This window comes from Cibotium barometz, chromosome 58 (genome assembly GCF_041138505.1).
Source record: "Cibotium barometz isolate CiBa-2024 chromosome 58, ASM4113850v1, whole genome shotgun sequence".
In the NCBI taxonomy this organism is placed as follows: Eukaryota; Viridiplantae; Streptophyta; class Polypodiopsida; order Cyatheales; family Cibotiaceae; genus Cibotium; species Cibotium barometz.
Window position 1 is genome coordinate 8,473,547 of NC_141103.1, and position 23,135 is coordinate 8,496,681.

At 43.5% G+C, this 23,135-nt stretch overlaps 2 protein-coding genes across 2 annotated transcripts in view; one reads left to right on the plus strand and one right to left on the minus strand.

Moving 5' to 3' along the window:
• Positions 1-1,931: 1,931 nt before the first annotated feature.
• On the plus strand, positions 1,932-2,462 carry LOC147605862 (uncharacterized). Its single transcript, XM_086792557.1, has one exon. It carries the CDS (start codon positions 1,932-1,934, stop codon positions 2,460-2,462), a length of 531 nt encoding a protein of 176 aa, XP_086648683.1.
• Positions 2,463-5,939: 3,477 nt separating this feature from the next.
• Positions 5,940-23,135, minus strand: part of LOC147605863 (dihydrolipoyl dehydrogenase, mitochondrial-like) — a 33,804-nt gene continuing 16,608 nt past the window's right edge. The window contains exon 2 of the mRNA XM_086792319.1: positions 5,940-7,457. Coding sequence (XP_086648445.1) covers positions 6,207-7,457 — 1,251 coding nt within the window. The 3' untranslated portion in view covers positions 5,940-6,206. The remainder of the gene's footprint in view (positions 7,458-23,135) is intronic.

Genomic DNA, 23,135 nt, shown 5'->3' on the forward strand with positions numbered 1-23,135 from the left:
AAAGTGGAGAGTTTGTGTAGATTTTAAGCATTTAATGCTGTGACCATGTGACCAAGAGAGACAACTATCCACTGCCTTTTCAAGATGAAATCCTAGAGAGTGTAGCTGAGCATGAGAGGTATAGTGTCTGTGATGGATATTCAGGTTATTTCCAAATTTCAATTCTGAGTGGGCTTCTCCAGTTGTGATTACTCCCAAGAAGAATGGAAAGTGGAGAGTTTGTGTAATGTGACCAAGAGAGACAACTATCCACTGCCTTTTCAAGATGAAATCCTAGAGAGTGTAGCTGAGCATGAGAGGTATAGTGTCTGTGATGGATATTCAGGTTATTTCCAAATTTCAATTGCCCCAGAGGATCAGAAGAAAACTACTTTTATGACCCCATGGGAGTGTTTTGCATATAGGGTGATGCCCTTTGGGCTTACCAATGCACCTGCTACTTTCCAAAGATTTATGAACATGGTGTTTGAACCATATTTGGGGTCCTTCATCAAAGTATTCATTGATGATTTTTGTGTCTATAGTGAGATTGGTCCATTGTGAGAGAAGCTAAGGATGGCATTGAAGAGGCTGGATGAATTGGGTGGTTGGATGAATTAGGTGGACAGTTGAACACCCTGACAAGTGTCATTTGGCTCAGGTCAAGGTCACCCTGCTTGGAAATACGGTTTCTGAGAATGGAATTGAGGAAGATCCTGCAAAGGTAGAAGCTTTGCTCTTATTGGAGTCACCTTAGAATGTGAAGCAACTGATGACATTCACATATAAGGTAAGTTACCTGGCTAGATTTATCTATCTTTTGGCCCAGGCTCTATATCCATTGCAAGAAGCATCCCAAAGAGATCCTTTTGTGTGGCAAGACAAGGAAGAGGAAGCTTTTCTGCAGGTTAAGAAAATTCTAAGCACTTTGCCAGTTATTATACCCCTGACTGGAGTAAGGAGTTCTTTGTAAATCCTAGTGTGGGAAGATGCCATAGGTGCAGTACTATTATACAGCAAGGAAGAGAGCATTCGTATATGAGGCCAGTATATTTTTCTAGCAGAACAAAGATAGCTGGGGAAAGGACTTATTCTGAAGCAGAGTTAGTGATGGTGGCTGTGGTGTTTGCCTTAAGAAAATTCAGGTCTTACTTACTTCCAAAATCTTTCACTATATTGACCCATTACTCTTTACTTCCCCATTTGATTCAATCTGATCTTCCATCCAAGAGACTGTCTAAATAGTTGGTTGAGTTGCAAGAGTTTCAATTCACTTGTATAGTGGAAGATAGTACAAGGGCCACATTGGCATATATTTTAACATATAGACAGAATCCTTTGGTATTAAGAGAGGAGACAATGATGAAGAAGAAAGTACCTAGGTGGAAAGACCTTGAAGCAGACTTGTTCAATGCTTTTTACTATGTTTTTTGATGGAGCCTTTAAAATAAGTTCAGGGGTGGCCAGTGGGGAGTTGTTTTGTTGAATCTAGAAGGTGCAATAGTCTGTCAAGAAGGGATTAAACTGCAAGTGCAAACCAGCAATGAAGTTGAGTATGCTACTTTAGAGTATGGGCTTCAACAGTGTCTTAAGAGAGGGATTAGCAAACTTATCATCAAGTGAGACAGCTTACTGTCATTGGACAACTTCAAAATTTCTGGAAGGCCAAGAATCCCAAGTTGAAGGAGTGGTGCTTTCAAATCAGAAGGATGCTGTAGAAATTTCAAGATGTTCAAATTTAACATGTGAAGAGGAAAAAAAACCAGGCTGCAGATACATTAGCAAAAGGGGGGTTAGGCAAGGATTTAGATGCATATGCCATGACTGTAACCCATCCTAGTTATGTTGGAAGGGAGATTTTACAAGAGGTTGAAGAATTTTTGCACTTTTCAACCCCTTACTATCCATAGTGTAATGGGTTGGTTGAGAGATTCAATGGGGAGTTGTGTACCATGTTAACTAAATGTTTAGAAGAGCATCCCAAGCAATGGGACTTACATGTATCTTCAGCTCTATGGGCCTACAAAACAACTGTGAGGACAGCTACAGAGTTTTCACCCTTCCATTTGGATTTTGGGAAGGAAGCCCTGATGCCCATTGAAGTGGAAATTCCCAGTTTGCAATTTATGTTAAAACATCAGGAGAGGGACATAGATGAGTATGAAGAGAGGCTGCTGGATCTCCAGGAGCTGCAGCTGGCTAGGGAAGAAGCTTTAGATCACTACATCCAATTGAGCAATAAGAGAGCTGAGCTTTTCAATGAGACAGTAAAGGATAAAGGCATCAAGGAGGGAAATTTGGTGCTTAGGTACAATAGCAAATTGGACAATACTTTCCATACTAAATTCCAAATCAAGTGGGAAGGTCCCTTCAAAGTTGAGAATGGTTCTTATCAGCTTACAAATTTAGATGATCAACTCTATTCAAAGAGAGTTAATGGCTACATGTTAAAGCCGTATTGGTGCATAATCATCACAGTTTAAAAGGATTCAGAGATAGTGGATGCAGAATTGCCTGCTAAAATGAAGCTGTTGCAGAATTGCCTGCTAAAATGAAGCTGTTGCAGAAGAACAAAAAGAAGTTTTTTGAGACCTAGATGTATTTTTTGCAAAGGATTGTTTCAAGGAATCCATAGCATCTGGTTGAGCATAAATGCTCTAACCATGGGGGGTTTGGCAAAAGATTATAGGATTTTTTTGTGACCAAGAGGACATGATCAATGGAGGTGCTCATCCCAACCCCAAGAGCAAAAAATAATACATTGGATATGGTCAAAGACCTTAGGAAATGTAGGATTCTTGCATGGATAGCTGCGCACTTGTAACTAGATGTAATAAGCTATTGTGAGGACTATTGCATGGTGAATAGCTGACAGGATTGGGTAGAGTGGGTGAGGGCATGCATGGGATAGAGTGTAGTTACGCAAGCAAGAGAGAATTGAGGTTTTTTTTTTGTGAGAGCATCGTGGGAGCTTGTGTGTGTGTTGAAGAAGAGATTGCTAAGAAAGCTGGTGTTGTGTTGTGAATTGCTCTGAAGCTGATTATCTAAGGTTTTGTCCTGTGTGAAAGGCGACATGGGGTTTGTGAGAGAAGACTAAGATCTGTACAGAGCAGGGGATTGCAAGAGTGGGAGAGGGTTTTGTGTGGGACATTGTGTCCCAGAACCTCTCATAGTGCAATATTGTTGGAACTTGGACTTGTATTAGCCAGTATAACCTTGCAAGTTGTTGTTGCAGACAATATAGTTGTTGATGATCTTGTTGAAGTAGAGAACATATATATGGTTTCTTGTGGTTGTTTGTGTGAGAGATATCTAGCTCTATTGTTGTTTTCATTCGTCTGCTCCACTCCCAGTCTCAAAGTGTGTTACGTGTCACACAGTCTTCTTTGAGTACATAGAGAATCAAGTTGTGTGAATTAAAGAGTTCTTCTGTGTTTTTTTTTTTGGGGGGTTCAATTATGTGTTGCCTAGATGGAGTTCTTTTGAAGACAAGGCTGTAAGTGAAGGACTGTTTATGGTTGAGTTTGTGTTGGGCTAGTTAGCCTGAGTAAGGGTTGAGTTTGAGTCAGCCAGACATCAGAAAGGTTAGTAGGTTGTGTTGGGACCTTATTTTGATCTATATGAGTTGATAGGAAGTGATTCTGAGGCACAGCTCACGATTTCCTTTCCATCCAATTCAAGAAGAGAACCAATTCTGGCTCCGGCGATGATCTCTTCAATCCGCATCACTTCTTCACAAGATGTACACCACAAGGAGAGGTGCATCATGCTAGTGTGCCAAAAGTTCTAGCTGCCCACCAAGCACTTCAACCAGCAACACTTGGGCTAGCTTCCTCAATGCTTCGCAAATCATACCAAAGCGGCACTTTGGTGGCCTTGGAAACCATGACAGTTGGAGGGGCCACTTGTTTTCACTACATGTGCAAAATTGAATGGGGAGTCCCATTGGCAACCCCAGCTGCTCACTAGACAATCTAGAGCCTGTGTGCGGTCACCTTTGGACAAGTGCTGCACTGCTAGCTCTGAAACGACACTAGAAATGTAAATGGCACACCTGTTTATAGTGAAGCAAAGTCTCCTTGTATGCATTGGGAAACCTAGATCCAACCATACTCGTTTGACTTGATGGGGCTTAAAAAAGCCTAACTCAAGATGTCGCTTGAGTATGTTTGGAAGGCTTTATCCTTTGTTTATAACAAAGTAAAATCATTTCCAACTAAGAACTAGCTCCATTAATGTGTCAGAGCATTTTGATTTTCCTACGTCATTCATTAACTTGAATTGAAGGCTAAGCTCATAACAAATATGGAGTTTGAGGGAGATATATTGCTCTCGTCCTTTCAACTTATGGATAAAACAAATGAATGCATTTTGTGGTATGTTTAGGCTACATGATAAAATGTCATCAATCTTTGTGATTTTTTTCTCAGAATTAATGAAAACAATTATTATGGTTGGTAAGATGAATTTAATGGTTCAATCCATTCAAAACTTGGAGAATATTCTTCAATTGAGACTCAGGTTTACACTTAAAACATCCTTAGCAAGAGTCAAAAATAGTAGAAGATATACCAATTATATCCCTCGTTGCTAGATTGGTTGCGGATGAGTATGGGCAGGCCTATTCTACCATAAGCGGCCCTAAGAGAAGAGTGCATGGATCTGAGAGTGAATGATAAACAGTATCTTACTACTCATATTAGAGATGAGATGTTGCTGCAAAGGACCGAATTGTTGAAGTTTGTTCACGGTAGAACCGTCTTCCTACTCAAGAGTAGAGCCGTTGATGATGATGAAAAGCCATGACCACTTAACTCTACAAAAAATAATAGATCTTACCATAGTACCATTCCGAATAGCAAAGCCCTACTCTAAAGCTATCACCCACCTTTCACATTCTGCCTAGTAGGATAAAGTTCGGACTCCCCACCATCCTATCACTGCTCAATAATATTACGGCATAGTTACTTCACTGTTCCTTTCATTAGATTCATCTCAATGGCTTTGGTCTCCCAAAGGTTCACACCTTCATATATATTGACCTTAGAAACCTTCGTATGCGAATAAATAATACAAAAAAGTACCCTTCCTTTCACTCAAGGTTGGCCCTTTCTCCTTCACGATCTCTCTCCCACAATCAATTCTCTTTTTCTGGCATTGGAATACTCTCTCTCTCTCTCTCTCTCTCAATCAATCAAAAAAGGGAGCCAGTAGGAAACCCTTCCATTGTCTCCTAGCAAAGTATTTCTAACTGCCTCTGAAAGACCAATAAGAAACCCTCCATTTGTCTTGTTGCAAAATATTTTTAACTGCTGCCTCCTGAAGACCCTCCTGTAGGCTAGCTAGTCACATCTGGTAAATTTCCATATTCAACAGCATAGAATGTTTGCAGACAAAATGGTGCAGTGGACTTGCATATTCAGAAAAATAGAACGTTTTTACATAAACATGTCAAGCCTTCATTTTTCTGACAGGGTTAAGAAGTAGTCCCACAGAAGGCATAAGGGTTTATATTCATACAAATAGATGGGAGAGATGTAGATCATTGTGATGGAGTTTTTCTCAAAAAACGCCTTTATTGCCATCCATAAATATCAATATAAATGGTCATGCACTCAGCTTTCACGAAAATGGACACAGTTGCAATTAGCATCTACAAAAATAAACACCTTTGGATAATGGGCTTTGAGCATTTCACCACAATTGTTGAGCACAAAAGAGCAGCCATACACATAATTTCAGTAACATTAAAGTGACAAGAACACTCGGCAACGTTCTTTTAAGACCATGCTTACCATCCTCTGTTCTACCCAGCCTTCTATGTTTCTTTACTTCCAATTCAAAAATACAGATCTTGTTAGCAAGGCTAGTTTCACAAGTTCCTTGATCCATGAATCTATAAGGAATTAAGACACCATAAAGAAAGGAAGCAAGCATACTTAATCAAGATTAGAAGCGGGTGAAGAAAACACATTTTTTTATTCGCCTACAAAGAAGTGGGTAAAGAACATAAATATTTTTTTCATGATGTAAAAGCATAAGGCCAGCCCTTCCTCATTGCAGCATATATCACAATTGCCTCTCACCTTTCAACCCTCATCCATCCCCAACAAACAAAAAACCCAACAGCATCCAGTTTTCAGTAAAATATTTTGCTTACTTATTGCCACTGGTGGGGCACATCATTAGACTGGTTTTGAACTTCAATTTGAACCAATCAAAAGCAACTAGAAGTGGATAGGTTTGGAAAAGGTGGCCAAGGCAGCTTCTTTGACTGCTTCACTGAGAGTTGGATGACCATGACAAGTCCTGGCAATGTCTTCACTAGAAGCTCCATACTCAAGGGCCAGGACAGCCTCATGAATCAATTCACCTGCATTAGGACCTATAATATGTACACCAAGAACCTTGTCTGTTTCCTTCTCAGCAATGATCTTCACCAAACCGTCTGCATCATCAATTGTCCTAGCCCTGCTGTTAGCCATGAAAGGAAACTTTCCAACAGCATATTTGATGCCCGTTGCTTTCACTTGTTCTTCTGTTTTTCCCACGGATGCAACCTCAGGGTGAGTATAAACCACCCCTGGAACTGTATCATAGTTGACATGTCCAGCCTTTCCAGCAAGTAGTTCAACACAAGCAATGCCATCCTCTTCTGCTTTGTGGGCAAGCATAGGACCTGGGATGACATCTCCTATCGCATAGATTCCAGGTACACTCGTCTGAAAGTGGTGATCCACCTCAACCCGGCCAAATTTGTCCACTTTCACACCTGCTTCTTCCAGACCCAATCCTTTTGTGTAGGGAATCCTTCCAGCAGCAAGAAGAACCACATCTGCCTCTAGTGTGTTTTGCTCTCCCCCTGAGGAGGGCTCAAGAACCAGCTTCACACCAGAACCAGATGCATCCACGCTCACTACCTTGGTCTTCAACTTGAACTTCATTTTCTGCTTCTCCAGTGTCCTTTGGAACGTGCTCCGAATTTCAGCATCCAAGGATGGGACGATGGTATCTGCAAATTCAACTACCGTAACCTCCGAACCCAACCTCCCCCACACAGAACCCATCTCCAACCCAATGTATCCTGCTCCAATCACAACAAGCTTTTTGGGCACTTCTGAAAGGCACAAAGCTCCAGTAGAGGACACTATCTTCTTCTCATCAATGTTTATGCCAGGTAAAGATTTCACTTCTGACCCTGTCGCAATAATGATATTCTTAGCTTTCAATGTCTTGGTACCTCCTTCCAAAAGATCTACTGAGACCTCACCTGGAGAGGAGATTTTTCCACTACCTCTCACATAAGTCACTTTGTTCTTCTTAAAAAGACCCTCAATCCCTTTTGTGAGGCCAGTTACAGCCTTATCCTTTTGTGCCATCATGACAGGAATATCGATTTCAACACTTCCAACCTTGACTCCATGATTGGGGAAAGCATGCTTGGCCTCGTGGAACATATGAGAAGAATGCAGAAGAGCCTTGTACCAGAAAATCCATGAGAATGTCAAGTATTATTTTCAAATCTGACTTCGAAAAAAAAAAAAACTCTGTTCACATGTGCATCAAATGATGCAGGAATGCCTAAACTTTTTGTGCAAGATAGTGAAGGCGTAATAGACCAGAGTACATCAACTGAAAACATAATGAGACCTTTCATGGTTCATTGCCAAAACAGTCACAGATCATTAAAAACTGTTGCATCACATGCTGCAGGCTATTAAAATCATGGAGGTTTAAAAGACATGATTGTAGTATGGAGACATGCTAAGCTAGAATGAGATTATCACTAATCACATGACTTAATTAAATGGAAAGCATAATGACAATATTAAATGGGAGAATGACTATGTCCTCTTGCATTAGATGGTTGCTTTTAAATAAGCTGGAGTACAAATGATTAAGAGCAAGGTTAAGTGCTAAGCATAACACTAAACCTCCCTAGATTTGAGCTCCCTTTGCCTAGATTTGTGTGCATCCACTAGCACCACTAGCTAGAATCCTATGAGTTCCTCTAGCTCATTTGTTGATCTCTTTGACCACACTACACCACATAGATGATGGCTATTAGACCTTTAAACATGTTGCCCTTAGCCCAAATGTCACTAATGTATATTTTGGTGTATCATTTCAAAACCCTTCCTCAAAGGGTGTTTAAGTGCTAAGCATAACACTAAACCTCCCTAGATTTGAGCTCCCTTTGCCTAGTGCATCCACTAGCACCACTAGCTAGAATCCCACGTGTTCCTCAAGCTCATTTGTTGATCTCTTTGACCACACTACACCAAATAGATGATATATACCTAGATGAATCCAGGAACATGCCCAAATTCACCTTTTAGGAACGTGCATGTTATATACTCATGGTAGTCAACCCACAAGACTATATAACTATCAACTCCATTATGCATAGTATGGACTAGATACTACGACATCCCCACTAACGTCATTAGTACCCAATAGTGGGCGTAGAACACACACGCACACTCCACACACACACACACACACACACACACACACAAGATCATATATTCACACAAAGCCCTTCGTACTGAGTTTCTGTCAAACCTCCGGAGATACACCACATAGATGATGGCTATTAGACCTTTAAACATGTTGCCCTTATCCCCAATGTCACTAATGTATATTTTGGTGTATCATTTCAACACCCTTCCTCAACAAAATGTCCATGGTTACGATGATGTCAATTCTAGCCCTAGTTACTGTTTACAATGCTGGTTATGATGTCAATTCTAGCCCTAGTTACTGTTTACAATGCTGGTTATGATGACCATTCTAGTGTCTATAGGTTTTACTCAAGGTGGCAAGGTGGTTTACAATGCTAGTTATGATGACAGATGCTAGACTCTAGTTATGATTACAACTTGCTTAGGATAGAAGAGTGACTAGTAGGTCGGGCATGTTGTAACTGGTCTAGAAAGCCCAATGGTCATCGATGATCGATGTAGTTGGCCTTGCCTGAGACCCCTTCTTCTTTATCTTCTGTTTCTTCTTCACTCATGCTGTCTTCACCTGCAAGAAGCTCCTTTTGTGCTTTGTTTCTAAAGAAACAATCCTCCTCTTCATGGTTTTCCATAGAAGTTGTAAGACTTCTTAAGAAGGTCTTTTTTTAAATTTAAACCTTTGAAGAGTACTTTTGAACCAAACTTCTTGAAGCCTCCTTTGTAAAGTGTCATGTGCAAGACATGCAGCGGCTGAACTCAAAGGCTAGTCCTGAAGGGCAACAGGATACAAATAGTTCAGAACCAGACTGTGGAGCATAGGTTGCTGCTTTGGCAAGGGGGTTAACTGATGGAGGACATGGTGTGCTGTCGGCCAGCGATTGATGACTTGGATGACCTGTCGGTTGTGAAAGAGTGCACAAAACGGAAGCAAAAGGGTACTAGAGTGTGCTGAATAGAGAGTGCAAGAGAGAGAGAGAGAGAGATATGAAGCAACTATGCTGAATATACTGAAGCAAAATAGTCCCAAGCAAGAGACACAAGTAGTCTCATAAGTGAGGAAGTAAAAGATGTACAAGACAAGATGATAAAAGTGAGAGGCCAGCCCCACCTATTTATAGGTGGGGAGTGCTGGCCGACTAGAGCTGAATAAGCCGGCCGACAGGGAAAATACCAAACGGGTTGGGAAAAATCCCAGAAAAATATGTAAAATAGGGGTGGCCAGCCCACAATCAAGGGCCATGCAAAAGGGACCAAAAGGACACCAGAAATGGGAAAAAACTGGGGATGAATGTGCTAACACCCCCTCTCAGCACCAGATGTTGAACAAACTCCGAGACGCCGAACTCTGTCGAAGACAAAAGAATGCAGTAACAACAAGTACCAGGAAAGCTCCACAAGCAATCTCCACAGCAACTCAGCTACAAGAGCAACAGAACAAGCTGCCAAGTACACTGCTCCTCTAGAAGAAAACAACCAACCATGTAGGCTGCGTCGTGCTGCTCCAAATATATTTGCCATCTCAAGGGTTCGCAAGGTCTTGTGAAGGGAGGGTGGGTGGGAAAAAAGAAGAAGAAGAGGCTGCAAATAGAATGCAAGGTGGCTGTCCAACGATGATGGCCGCCTTCTACCCGATCTCCAAGTCCCGTACAGCCCAAAATAGTCTCCAATCAGCACCTAAATCAGTAAAACCTTGACGTCCCACTGTCTCCAAGCTTCAAGCCACCTGGGGCTCTAATACCAAGTCAGAATGCACAGTGGAAATGAAGACAACTGCTGTAGAGAGCAACACACAGATGCAAGAGAGAGAGAGAAGCTAGTGTAACTCTGCTATATACACCAAGAAAATCCCGGAATGTACAATGAATAGTGTGGGGGGAGCAAGGGGCCATTTTATATGGCCCCAGGCTGCTGGTCGGCCAGTACTAACACAACTGACAACAACCCACGACCTGTTCCAGCCCAGTCGAGCAGCAAATGGGCAGTCGGCCAGGGCAGAACATCAAGTCGGGTCAGAGACCATCAGTCGGTCAGCAAATGGAGGTAGCCGATAGCCCTCCCACACCCAGAAAGAAATGGAAAAAATACATGGAAGTGAGAAAAAATGGGAACACAACAAAACTGGGCGGGCACACCCACAACAGAGGCCCTGACATAGTGTACAAACAGGAGATGATTGCTAATAGAGGACGGGTGAACAATATGGAGAAGAGCTTAACTGAACCAAACCCTTCTCAAGAATCTTATTTACCTGCTTCATGATTTCCTCTTTTTGGGATGCACTTACACAATAGGCTAGCCTATTAGATGGTGAGCTACCCGGCACAAGATCAATACAATGATCTTCCAATCATATAGATGGCAACTCATTTGGTAACTCATCAACAAAACAATCATTGTACTCTTGTAAGAATTTCAGCCTATCATTACTAAGAGTGTTTACATGCACATTATTTTCTTTAACATGATCCCGTACAAAAATCAAGTGTGCAAAAACACTCTTTTTCATTACTTTCTTAATTTGTACATGAGATACAAGGAAAATAGTATCACCCTCTTCACCAACATCAATCACATCCTCTCGGCCTTTATGCATGAAGGTGATCCTATTGGTCTTGTAAGCCTTGCACGGATCAATACGTGTATGCAAGGCTTTCCAAGCCATTCAAAGGCACTACAAGAAAGTCCTAATAATCTACATAGCCTTGAATGTGTATGCGCAACTTGCCAATAATAGGCATAACCTGCACTTCTCTACCAACAAAGGCAGCCCTTGCTTCAATTTGAGGACCCATGTCCTCCACTTCTGTAACTTGGTTTAACACAAAATACACTAAGATTTGAAGGATACTTGCTCAAATACAAGAAGTAAATTGCTGAATTGACAAGAGACACACAATGAGCCGGAACAGCAGACCCCTCCCTTGAGTAAATTGTATTACTATTGGAGAAATTCAATACATTGCTTCACGGGCATCCATTGCTAAATCCTCCATGCCAATGCATATGAAATTCAGCATTTAGAAAACAATGGTATGTCGATGTAGATCACCAAGGAGCTGCCTTGATGCCCGGCCCGACTTCAGTGCCCATATTCTCTACCATTGGCTCTATGTTCTACCAAGCAAGGTAGCAACATCTTCAAGAGCACATAGGACAAGAGATATACTACACAGGGCGGCTAAACAAGGAGTCTTGCCCTTCTACTGAATAAGTAATGACAACACATTGTCCAATTAGCTTACCGGTCTTCATAGAAGTTGTTGCAAGTGGAAGCCTTCGCGTTGGAAGCTTTAGAAGTGTTGATATCTTCGATTTGCCGCAATCCTTCACGACAAAAGTCTTCAAGAGGATGAAGGGAACCCTGGGAAAGCTTCCCCTATGGTTCAATTTGAGAAAGGAAGGCTGAAATTAGGGTTTTCAGAAAAAAAACCAAAAATTACAGCAAAAATGAGAGCTGTTTTGCTGAATTTCAATCATTGGGAGTGAGTAGGAGAGTGATTAGCACTTGGAAACACTCTTGGAAGCTTGGAAAACACCCTAGCAAGTTGAGTATGGCTATGAAGAGCTTGGAAATGGAGAGAAATGGTCAAAAAACAGAGTTTTCAACCTCCAAAAATCCTCATGAAGAGAAAACACGAATTTTCTCTTAATAAGTAAGTGAATTGGGGTCCAATCAGGTGAGGGGACATGGGGAGATGCCCATTTATGAGTAAAAAGGGAAGATCAGGTCCTGGACATTGAGTCTTGTCCGCCTCGGGACTTCAGTGAGTGTGAACTTGAAAGCGGCCATAATTTATAAGTGACTTTTGGGCGCCCAAACTTTAATGAAGTGGGAACGCACTCACTTATAAATATTGGCTAAGTCCTAAGGGCTATTTGAGCCTAGATTGGGTAATACTTACCACCTGTTCACATGCCACACAACCATGTCAGCAGACAGTTTCACACGCACGGTTCACGGGCGGGCGTCCCCTAGCTCGGAACTACACATAGGTCATGCAGACATGAAAACAGCATGCAATTTCATTTGCAGGCAAGCACATAAAGATGCTATGCAATGCAGCATTGGCATGAGCAATTTCCGTTCATGAAACCATATAAGACCAGGCGTTTCCAGGCAAGTATATGTGATACCAGACCCAGTGGAAAGCCAATCCTCCAGGTGTTTCCGGGCATGTACACAAAGGCACAAGTCCCAGCAGAAAGCCAAGTCCTCCAGATATTCCGGGCATGATAACGTAAAGTCCCAGCGGAATATTATATCCAACTATACAGCATGACACGTGTCAATCACATGCATAGACACATTCCATAAGCCATGGACACCAATCCAATATGTACATAGTGTGAAAGCAAGAGTGAACCATTCGGGTGGCCAAATGGTGACATTCCCCCCCGCTTCTAAACAGTTGTCCGCAACTGAAATGCATCCAAATATGTCTGAAGCACATGCGGGCAATCTTTGAAGAACTCTTCATCTACCCATTTAGCATCAATGGGAAGATAGTTCTTAAACTTGACAAGGTAACGCCTCACAACTTTGCCTACAGCAAGCTTGCGTTCCTTGTGATACACAATTTGCTCTGGCTGTAAGATCTCCTCAAGCTCATCCACTTCTGGTGGATCCTCAATGACCATTTCACTGGGCTTCGGCCCTACATACTTGCGAAGAAGACTCACATGAAAAGCATTGTGTATGTGCCAATGACTAGGTAATGCCAATCTGAAAGCCACTTCATTGATCTTCTCGATCACTCGAAAAGGCCCATAGTACCTGGTTGCAAGCTTAGGATATGCACCCTCTTTGCCAGGCCTCTTTGCAAGTCTTGCTTTCTCAAATTTCAGCAATACCCAATCATTCTCTTTAACATCCAATTGCCTTCTATGCTTGTCGGCAGTCTTTTTAAGCTTTTCTTGTGACCTTGCAATGGCTGTCCGCACCTGAGCAAAAGCAATATCCAAGTCTCTTACATACTCATCAGCTGCAAATATCTCATGGTATTATGCAATGCCTCTTGATTTGATGCAGTTGATGTCCACATGATCTTTGACATGCATTTCAGGTGATGCGTTTATGTACTACTGTGCTCTAGCATTCGCACTATGACATTGGGAATTCTCCTTTTCCCCGTCATATAGTGCTTAGTGCGGGGCAGCATTCGCAGCTTTATCACCCTGCTGCTACCCGTTCACACCGTTCACTTGAGGGAGGTTTGTTGGTCATGTCCACTCTCGGCTAGTTCAGGTATGAACCCAACTTACTCACGGGCACTTTTTCCCTGTGACTGGACACAGGTTTTTTCCTCGTGTGAAACACACTTATGTGTGTTGGGCACTTAGCCCTAGGCTTTTTAGTACTCACTTGTACTTTCATTTCTTATCATTATTGAGTACATCTTTTCCAGCACTCACGTTTCTCTGTGCTTGAGGTTGTGTGTGTGTGTATGCAGGCTAGCTGCCCTCCTATGTTGGGGTAAAGGCGTTATGCCCACCCTTATAGTGTGTACAAGCCCATAAGTTATAGTACATAGTACACTTAGTACTTTTAATGTACTAAGTGCACTATGTGTACTAAGTGCAATATACATGTGTGATAGGGGAGTCACACTCTCATGCTTTTCATGAGTTGACTTATCCCCACAACTCTCTCTCCCTGCTTCTCTGTGTATGTCTCCCATGAATGAACTCTAAACCCTAATTGCAGTTTCCCCCCATCAACTGGTATCAGAGCTTTGGTCTCCAGATTTTTCTCCAGGTTCTCCTCCCTCTTCTACTCTGCTGGTCGCCTGCTCTTGGGCCTTTTGATTCCTTGGTCGCAGGGGCTGGCCAGATAGTGCCTGTGTGTTAAGAGGCGTAGCCATCCAGTCATCGCAGCAAACAGGGAACCCAGGCATATAGCGTGGAACTGGTGAGCAGTGGAGCGAGTGAACGAAGGCAGCAGGTCAGTTCCCACAGACGGCGCCAGAAGAAGTAGCGATTCACCATAGCGCTTGGCGAAGGCTAGCGTGGCGTCAAGCTTGGAGGCGATCCAGTGACAAAGCGTCGACACAAGGCGTGTAGCGTGGCTGAGGACCAGAACCATAGCCACGCGTCATCGCTTGCAGCAAGTCGCCTAGCTGGCGCAGCAAATTAAACTCGTAGCGCTGGGCGTCGGCTGGTGCTAAGCGAAGGAGCCAGCGCTGACTGCTGGGCGTGTAGCGTCGGCTGGTCCAAAAGCGAGCGAAGGCAGCAGCCAAAGCAGGTTGATTTCCTGAAGAGAAGCGCATTTGATCTCTACGTCAGGCGGCATCTAGAAACCTCCATCACAGCTCTGCACGAGGGGCTGGCCAATCAGCATACGTGGCTGCTCCAGAAGCTGCCCAGCATCGAAGTCGCCGCCACCACCGCCTCCGTCTCATCCTGCAAACTCAGAAAAATCAGAAATTTCAGAGGTATTCTGCTTCAATTTTTTTTTTGGGATTTGCAATTGAGCAAATACAGTAATCAATTGAGCAGGTACAGGTGCCCAATTGCTCAATTTTTTGAGCAAAATTGGCAAAATTGGGTGACATTGGTCACAATCAGGAAAAATTTGCAGGAAATTGGTCAAATCAGGATCAATTTGCAGGAAATTGGATGTCGAAATTTGGGGCTTTTGATGTAATTGTGCAATTAAACACTCATACATGCTGTATGATGTGAAAAATCGCACATTTGGGCAAAATCGCAGCAAATTGCAGCAAATTGCAGTGCAAATCAAGGGGCTTTTGTGCCGATTTGGTTGATTTGCATGCAGGCAATCGCAATTGATGCTGTGGTTAATGTGCTGATGCCTTACAAGCACCCAATGTGCCTGTGAATCAAGGGGCTTTCATGTATTTGATGTATATGTGGCCAGGGGGAAGCATTGTGAACACTCTGGATGCCTTCATGTGCGTCAATGTACCATGTATGATCAGAAATTGATCTTAAATCAAAGGGCTTTTCAAGTTTGTATGCTTGTTGAGCTTGGCAAAGCAGCAGGCAAGACATTTATGCCTTGAATCCTCAAAAATCAGCTTGCAGTCAAGGGGCTTTTGCCCAATTTCTGTTCGGGACTGTTTTATGCAGTGTTCGAGACTGTAAAAGTCTGATTTTTACTCATTTGGACAGCCAGGAGAGCATTTATTGCTATTGTACCTGCTGGTACAGATTTGGCACAGCTTTGTGCATGTTTTGGCATGGCTGTACACTGTTTTGAGTGATCAAAAGGTTCAAATTCAGCTGCTGAAATTGCCGGTACAGGTTTGGTACATCATTGGTGAGCACTTGGTACTGCTGTACAGTACTTTGGAAGGGCAAAAGAGGACATTTAAGGTGCTGTCCAAAATCTGCAGCAACCAGATTTTGGTGTTTTCATCACAAAAAGTGGGAGAAAAGTTGCATTCTTGCTTCCGCAGTGGGAGTCAAAGCTTGGGAGAACATTTGTGAGCACTTTGTGTGCTTTAAGTGCAGTGTTTGCACATCTTTTGGTGCAGTGTTTGCACATTTGCAGGGAGTCAGGCATTAAAGGTTGCATTTTGCTATGGCAACCACAGGCGAGAGCTCTTCATTGCTTCACATCAAAAAGCTTGAAGGCTCTCATAATTATGATATTTGGCAAACCCAGTGCTACAATGTGTTGCTTCAGAAAAAGCAACATAAGCCTATCAAAGAAAGGGGTGTGATGCCCGCTTCTCTTACGGCTGAAGAGTGGGAAGATATGGATGAGCTGGCAAGATCTACTATCATGTTGTCTGTGTCAGACTCATTACTTTTCAGCATTCGTGAAGAGAAGACAGCTTGGGGAATGTGGCAGAGATTGCAGGACTTGTATGCCCAACAAAGTGCCTCAAGCAAAGTGTATTGGTTGAAGAAACTCATAGGTCTTCAGATGAAGGAAGGGGCTTCTATGACAGCCCATCTCAATGAGTTTAATGGTATTGTCAGCCAGGTTATAAATCAAAAGTTGGCAATGGACGATGAGTTCAAAGCCACTTTTTTGTTATGCACTTTGCCAGAGAGTTGGGACACATTCAGGACAGCCACTAGCAATTCGCATGCTATGCTGTCATATGCAGATGTTGAGGGTGCTCTTCTTCAAGAAGAGATGAACAGGAAAAACAACTCTGTTGGCAAGTCTAATGCAATGAATGCACGTGGGAGATCCCAGCAAAGGGGGAAAAGCCAAGAAAGGGGAAGGAGCAAGTCTCGCTCCAAAAAGGATTTGGAATGCCATTATTGTGGCAAGAAGGGACACATTAAAAAGCAATGCTACAAATGGAAAAATGATCAGAAAGAAAAGGGAAAAGGCAAAGACAAAGAGAAGGATGAAGCCAAAGATGTAAAGCCAAAGGGCAAAAGTGGAGTCAAGATCGAAGAAATCAATGTGTCACATGCAGGTGGCAGTGAGGATGAGGTCCTCTTTACGTCTTCACTTGATGCCCATTCACTTCTTACAGGTGGTCATGGTATGCACTCATGGATCATTGATTCAGGTGCCTCCTTTCATGTCACAGGTTGCAGAGACTTGTTTGTCAGGTACACTGCTGGCAATGAAGGAGTAGTTTATTTGGGTGATAACCATGCATGCAAAATTCTTGGCAGAGGTGATGTGAGGCTTGTATTTTCAGATGGCTCACAGCTTATGCTCCATGATGTCAGGCATGTGCCTGAGATCAAGAAGAATCTGCTTTCTACTGGACAGCTTGATGATGCTGATTATGTTACCACATTTGGTAGTGGAAAGTGGAAGATTAGTAAGGGCTCACTGGTTGTTGCCAGAGGCTCTAAGGTGGACACTCTTTATTTCATGCATGCAGGTGTTTGTCACCATGCTAATGTAAATGCAACCGAGCTGCCGGAAATTTCTATGTGGCATAGCCGGTTGGGACACATGAGTGTCAAGGGAATGGAGCAATTGTCTCGTTTGGGTTACTTGCCTTCTCTAAAGTTTTCAAGTTTTCAATTTTGTGAGCATTGTATATATGGTCGGCAACTACAGTGCCCCCACAAGAAAGCTCTTGGACAGAAAGATGCTCAGTTAGAGCTTGTGCATACAGATGTATGTGAGATGCCTCAGCTTTCTTTGGGAGGGGCAAAATATTTTGTGTCTTTCATTGATGATGCCACACGCAAGGTGTGGGTCTATCCTCTTCGTTTGAAGAGTGATACATTCTCAGTGTTTGAGAAGTTTGTTGCTCATGTGGAGAATCAAACTGGCAAAACACTGAAGGCTTTGCGTTCCGACAATGGTGGAGAGTATACGTCCAAACAGTTTCAGGACTTTTGTGATGCTAAAGGCATCAAGAGGGAGCTCTCTACTCCTTATGATCCTCCACAAAACGGGACAGCAGAGAGGATGAACAGGACCATACAGGAGAAGGTCCGTTCTATGTTGTCACATGCTGCATTACCTCATGGTTTTTGGGCTGAAGCTGTTATGACAGCCGTTCACCTTATAAATAGGTCACCTAACACGAGGCTTGGTGGGAAAGTGCCAGAAGAAGTATGGACAGGGAAGCCTCCGTCATACAAGCACTTGAGAGTGTTTGGTTGCGTTGCGTACGTGCACATACGCAGGGAAATGCGCACCAAACTTGATCCTAAGTCTCATAAATGCATATTCCTAGGATATGGTGACAAAGGTGAAATGGGGTATAGACTTTGGGATCCCATAAATAGAAAGATCATACGCAGCAATGATGTCATTTTTGATGAAACATGCATGTATAAGGAGCCTGCAAGGCAACAGGAGCCTGGCAGAGTCATCTTTGATGATGATGGACATCATGGACAACAACAAAGGGCTGTAAATCAGCCATTACAGCAGGAAAACCAGCCCTTAAATGGTGCTGAAAATGGTCCAAATGGACAGCCAGAGATGGCAGAAGATATCCCTATGGATATACCACAGTTGGAGGATATACCGGGCATGATTTTTCAGCCTTATGGCATGGAACAGGAGCCACCAATGGGTGATATGCAGGCTGGACAGCAACCTGCAAATGATGGTCATTGGGTACGGAGGTCCACTAGACCCTCCAGAGTCCCTGACAGGTTTGTTCCAGGGGTTGACTATTTGATGCTTACTGACTGTGGGGAGCCCTCATGTTATAAAGAGGCTTTACAGAGGGCAGACAAAGCTCTATGGGAGCGTGCCATGAAGTCAGAGATGGATTCTCTGCATAAAAATGGAACATGGAAGTTAATGCCTTTGCCTGCAGGCAAGAAGGTTTTGCCATGCAAGTGGGTATACAGGCTCAAAGTTGCATCAGATGCAAAGCCAAAATACAAAGCCAGGTTAGTGGCTAAGGGCTTTAAGCAGGAATATGGTGTGGACTTTGATGAGATCTTCTCTCCAGTGGTCAAAATGACCACACTTAGAGCTGTGTTGGCTTTGGTTGCGCATGATGATCTGGACTTGATTCAGATGGATGTGAAGACTGCTTTTCTTCACGGTGATCTCCATGAGGAGATATATATGCAGCAGCCAGAGGGTTATGCAGTGAGTGGAAAGGAGAAGCTTGTATGCAAGCTGAAAAAGAGTCTTTATGGGCTCAAACAGGCACCAAGAGAATGGTATCATAAATTTGATACATTCATGAAATCACAGAAATTCAGGAGAAGTGACATAGATCACTGCTTGTACACCAAGAAAGCTTTGGATGGCAGTCTCTTGATTCTCATTTTGTATGTTGATGATATGTTGATTGCCGGGAAATCTCGTAAAGAGATGGATGCATTGAAAAAGAGGCTGCATGAGACCTTTGATATGAAGGATCTGGGTGATGCAAATCACATCTTGGGTATGCGGATACTTCGGGACAGAAATCAGCATGTGTTGTATTTGTCTCAGAAGGAATATATTGGCAAAGTTTTGCAGAGGTTCAATATGGACGGGGGGAAGAAAGCTAGTACTCCTTTGCCTCCATATGTGAAACTCAGTGCTATGGACAGCCCACAGTTGGATAGAGACAGGGCTGATATGGCCAAGATTCCGTATGCTTCAGCTTGTGGCAGTCTCATGTATGCCATGGTTGCTACTAGGCCGGACATTGCATTTGCAGTGGGAGTGGTTTCTAGATACATGGCCAACCCTGGCAAGAAGCATTGGGAAGCAGTGAAAGGTGTCATGAGATACCTGAAGGGCACACAGGATTTGTGCATTTGCTTTGGCAAACAGGATGCATTAGTGCATGGTTACACGGATTCGGATTATGCCGGTCATCCAGATAACCGGAAGTCTACTACCGGTTATGTATTTACATTCACAGGAGGTGCTGTGTCATGGATATCCAGGATGCAGAAGTGCACAGCCTTATCTACTACAGAGGCCGAGTATATTGCAGCCACAGAGGCTTGCAAAGAGGCATTATGGCTATCTCGGTTAGTGGTTGATTTGGGCTATACAGGGGATATTCCATTGTTGCATTGTGACAGTCAGAGTGCCATTCAGTTGGCAAAGAACCCTGTCTTTCATGCAAAGACGAAGCATGTGGATGTGAAGTATCACTTCATCAGAGAGGTGATAGAGAACAAGCAAATTCAGCTTGTTAAGATTCATACGGATGACAACCCGGCTGATCTGTTGACGAAGAGTTTGCCTCCGGAGCGGTTTGCTCATTGCAGACACTTGATGGGCATTGGATGAGGCCAGTTTCAGCCTTGATATGGCCTTGTATATTATCATGTACATGCTGATTTTTTCTTTTCCTTTACTTAAGGGCACTTTGCCTTTAAGTGGGAGGTTGTTGGGGTAAAGGCGTTATGCCCACCCTTATAGTGTGTACAAGCCCATAAGTTATAGTACATAGTACACTTAGTACTTTTAATGTACTAAGTGCACTATGTGTACTAGTGCAATATACATGTGTGATAGGGGAGTCACACTCTCATGCTTTTCATGAGTTGACTTATCCCCACAACTCTCTCTCCCTGCTTCTCTGTGTATGTCTCCCATGAATGAACTCTAAACCCTAATTGCAGTTTCCCCCCATCATCCTACCCAACATTCTTCCACCTGTCTGGTGTCCGGGCATGGGTTTCATCATGTAAAATAGAGCTAGGAGAGCCAAATAGTTACAGGAAGAGTTCAAGGAGAGGTTTTATGCCCAATTCTTGCCTCCCAATGCATTGAATGAGATAACAATGAAGTGGAATTGGGTGAAGCAAAATGAGGGGGAAACAGTGAACGTATATGTGCAAAAGTTTTGGAAAGTGCTTTTAGAGGATTGCAACCCGTGTACAAAGCGGGACTACAAATGTATCCTGGTAGCCGCAATTGCCACCGAGCAATTGGAACTTAAGTTGAGTCAATCCAATAAGGCTAAACCCTCATTTCAAGGCAAAGAGAGGGCTGTCCAAAATCTGTAAAATAATGGATAGCCACCTAAAAAGAACCAAAACCAAGATAAAAATGGTCTAAAGGCTGTGTCCCTTCAAAGTGAGAGACTATGGTTTCACTCTAGAGCAGAAAAAGCAATATATGAGCGAGGGAAAATGCTTTACTTGTGGTAGCATTGTGCATATTGCAAATGCATGCCCAAATAAGAAAAAGCTGATAATGCGAATGCATCAAAGTCCAATGTGCATATGGTTCCAGATGTGTAGGGCAACACTCCACACGATAACAAAGACAGGGTTGTATATGTAAAGCTTGGAGACAGCTTAAGGATCAGCTTGCTTTGTTCATGTTTGATGATTGTGCAACTAAGAACTTCATATCTACACAGATGGCAGCTACTTTGGGTATTGAAGTTGTCACCATTTGGCCACCCGAATGGTTCACTCTTGCTTTCACACTATGTACATATTGGATTGGTGTCCATGGCTTATGGAATGTGCCTATGCATGTGATTGACACGTGTCATGCTGTATAGTTGGATATGATATTGTAATATGCGGAAGCTTCGGAGAAGGATCGGTACTTCAAAACTCAGAAATCAGCACTCTTTTCGCGACGGAAATTAACGCACAAACTGAAAGGAGATGTGCAGAAAATAGAGAGAGAAGGGGGAGATGGAGAGGACACAGTATTGGGTCCCAATTACCCTCTGTAGGGCCCCCACCACGGATGGTGTATTTGCTTTATTAGAATGATGTAAATCTGAAAACAAATACAGAAAACTTGACCTTTTCTTGGCTGGAAAATCCTGCCCTTGACCTTCAGAAGTCCACCCCTTTGCTTGGCAATCTCCTTGGCTTGACTGGCCCTTGATTGGCTTGAGCACTTGGTGAAAACTGAGATGAATTATGGGATTGTGGCTTCCTCTATTTATACTTCCCATCATGAGCAGTCGGCCAGCTGATAAACAGGCAGCCAGCATCATATTCCCACGACTGAGTAAATTCAGCGATAAATGCTGAAGTAAATCCCCAAAAATGCTCGAAAAATCCCATAATGTCTGCGCATCTCTTTCTGGCTGGCTGGACATCAGGCGCCTTCTTCTGAAGGGCTGGACACATCTTTTGTCCACAATCCCAGGGCTGGGCAGCCTGTATGGGCTGCCCCATACATGCCCTACAGCCATATAAAGGCTGTAATCTCCTGGAGATTGCCTGATCTGTGCCCTAGGGCTGTCCTACAGCCCCTCCATGGCTGGTGGGTTCAGCCTGGGCCTTCCTGGCCCTCATGGGGGTGGTTCTACACCATTCCCGTGCCCACACTCAGATCCGGGGTAGCCCTATGGGCTGGCCCCTTGTCCTAAACCTAATCTACTCATTGATCTGTCATCCGGTACCAAACCAGATACACAGAACCGCTGACATCATTCTAGAGGGAGACTCACAGCGCGGACTGGCACTGTTTCATGTGCAGGACAGTGCACACCTGACCTTGGACTCATGTGCAGAACAATGCACACCTGACCTCGGACGACTGAGATGGATCCCTGGCTGACTCGTCCCGGACTGGGCTCACATGGGACCAGTTCACCGTCCCAGGTCATGCACCTTCTGTACAGAAATGTCTACGTGGCATCCAAGTGCGGGATGCACGTGACATCCCCTTCTACTTAACTTGACGGAAGCTGCATAGCCTCCAAATAATCCGTCAATAATGCCGGATAGTCTTCGAAAAATTCTTTGTCGAGCCATACCGCTTCATGAGTTCCTCGGTCCTGAAACTTCGTGAGAAACTGTCGTAGTCTTCGGCCTGAGCCATGCTTGAAACGGTGCAGAAGGATCTGTTCTGGAACCATTACTTCTGCTTCATCAATAATGTCTGGTTCCGCTTCGTCTTTGACCTCTGAAGGGGGTGGACCTGCATATGGCTTTAACCAACTGACATGAAATACATCGTGCATAGTCCAACTCGGAGGTAGCTTTAACTACATAGACACCTCATTAATCTTTTTCCGGATGGGAAATGGTCCGAAGCTCCTGAAAGACAACTTTGGGCATCGCTTGCCCACCTGCTTCAATCTTTGCTTCATAATCCGAAGATACACCCAATCCCCTTCCGAAAACTTCATGTCCCTTCGGTCTTTATTGGCCTGTCGAGTGTAGGCCTCTTGTGCTTTAGCCAATCTGTCTTTAACGGACTCTAGGATCTCCTGGTAAGACTCCGTCACTCTGTTCGCCTCCGGTACTGAAGACGAAGTCCTGGTTAACAACGACTGGAAAGGCCTTCCAAACGCTGCCTCATATGGAGTCCTGCCAATAGCTGAAGAAAAAGAGTCATTCAAAACAGCTTGA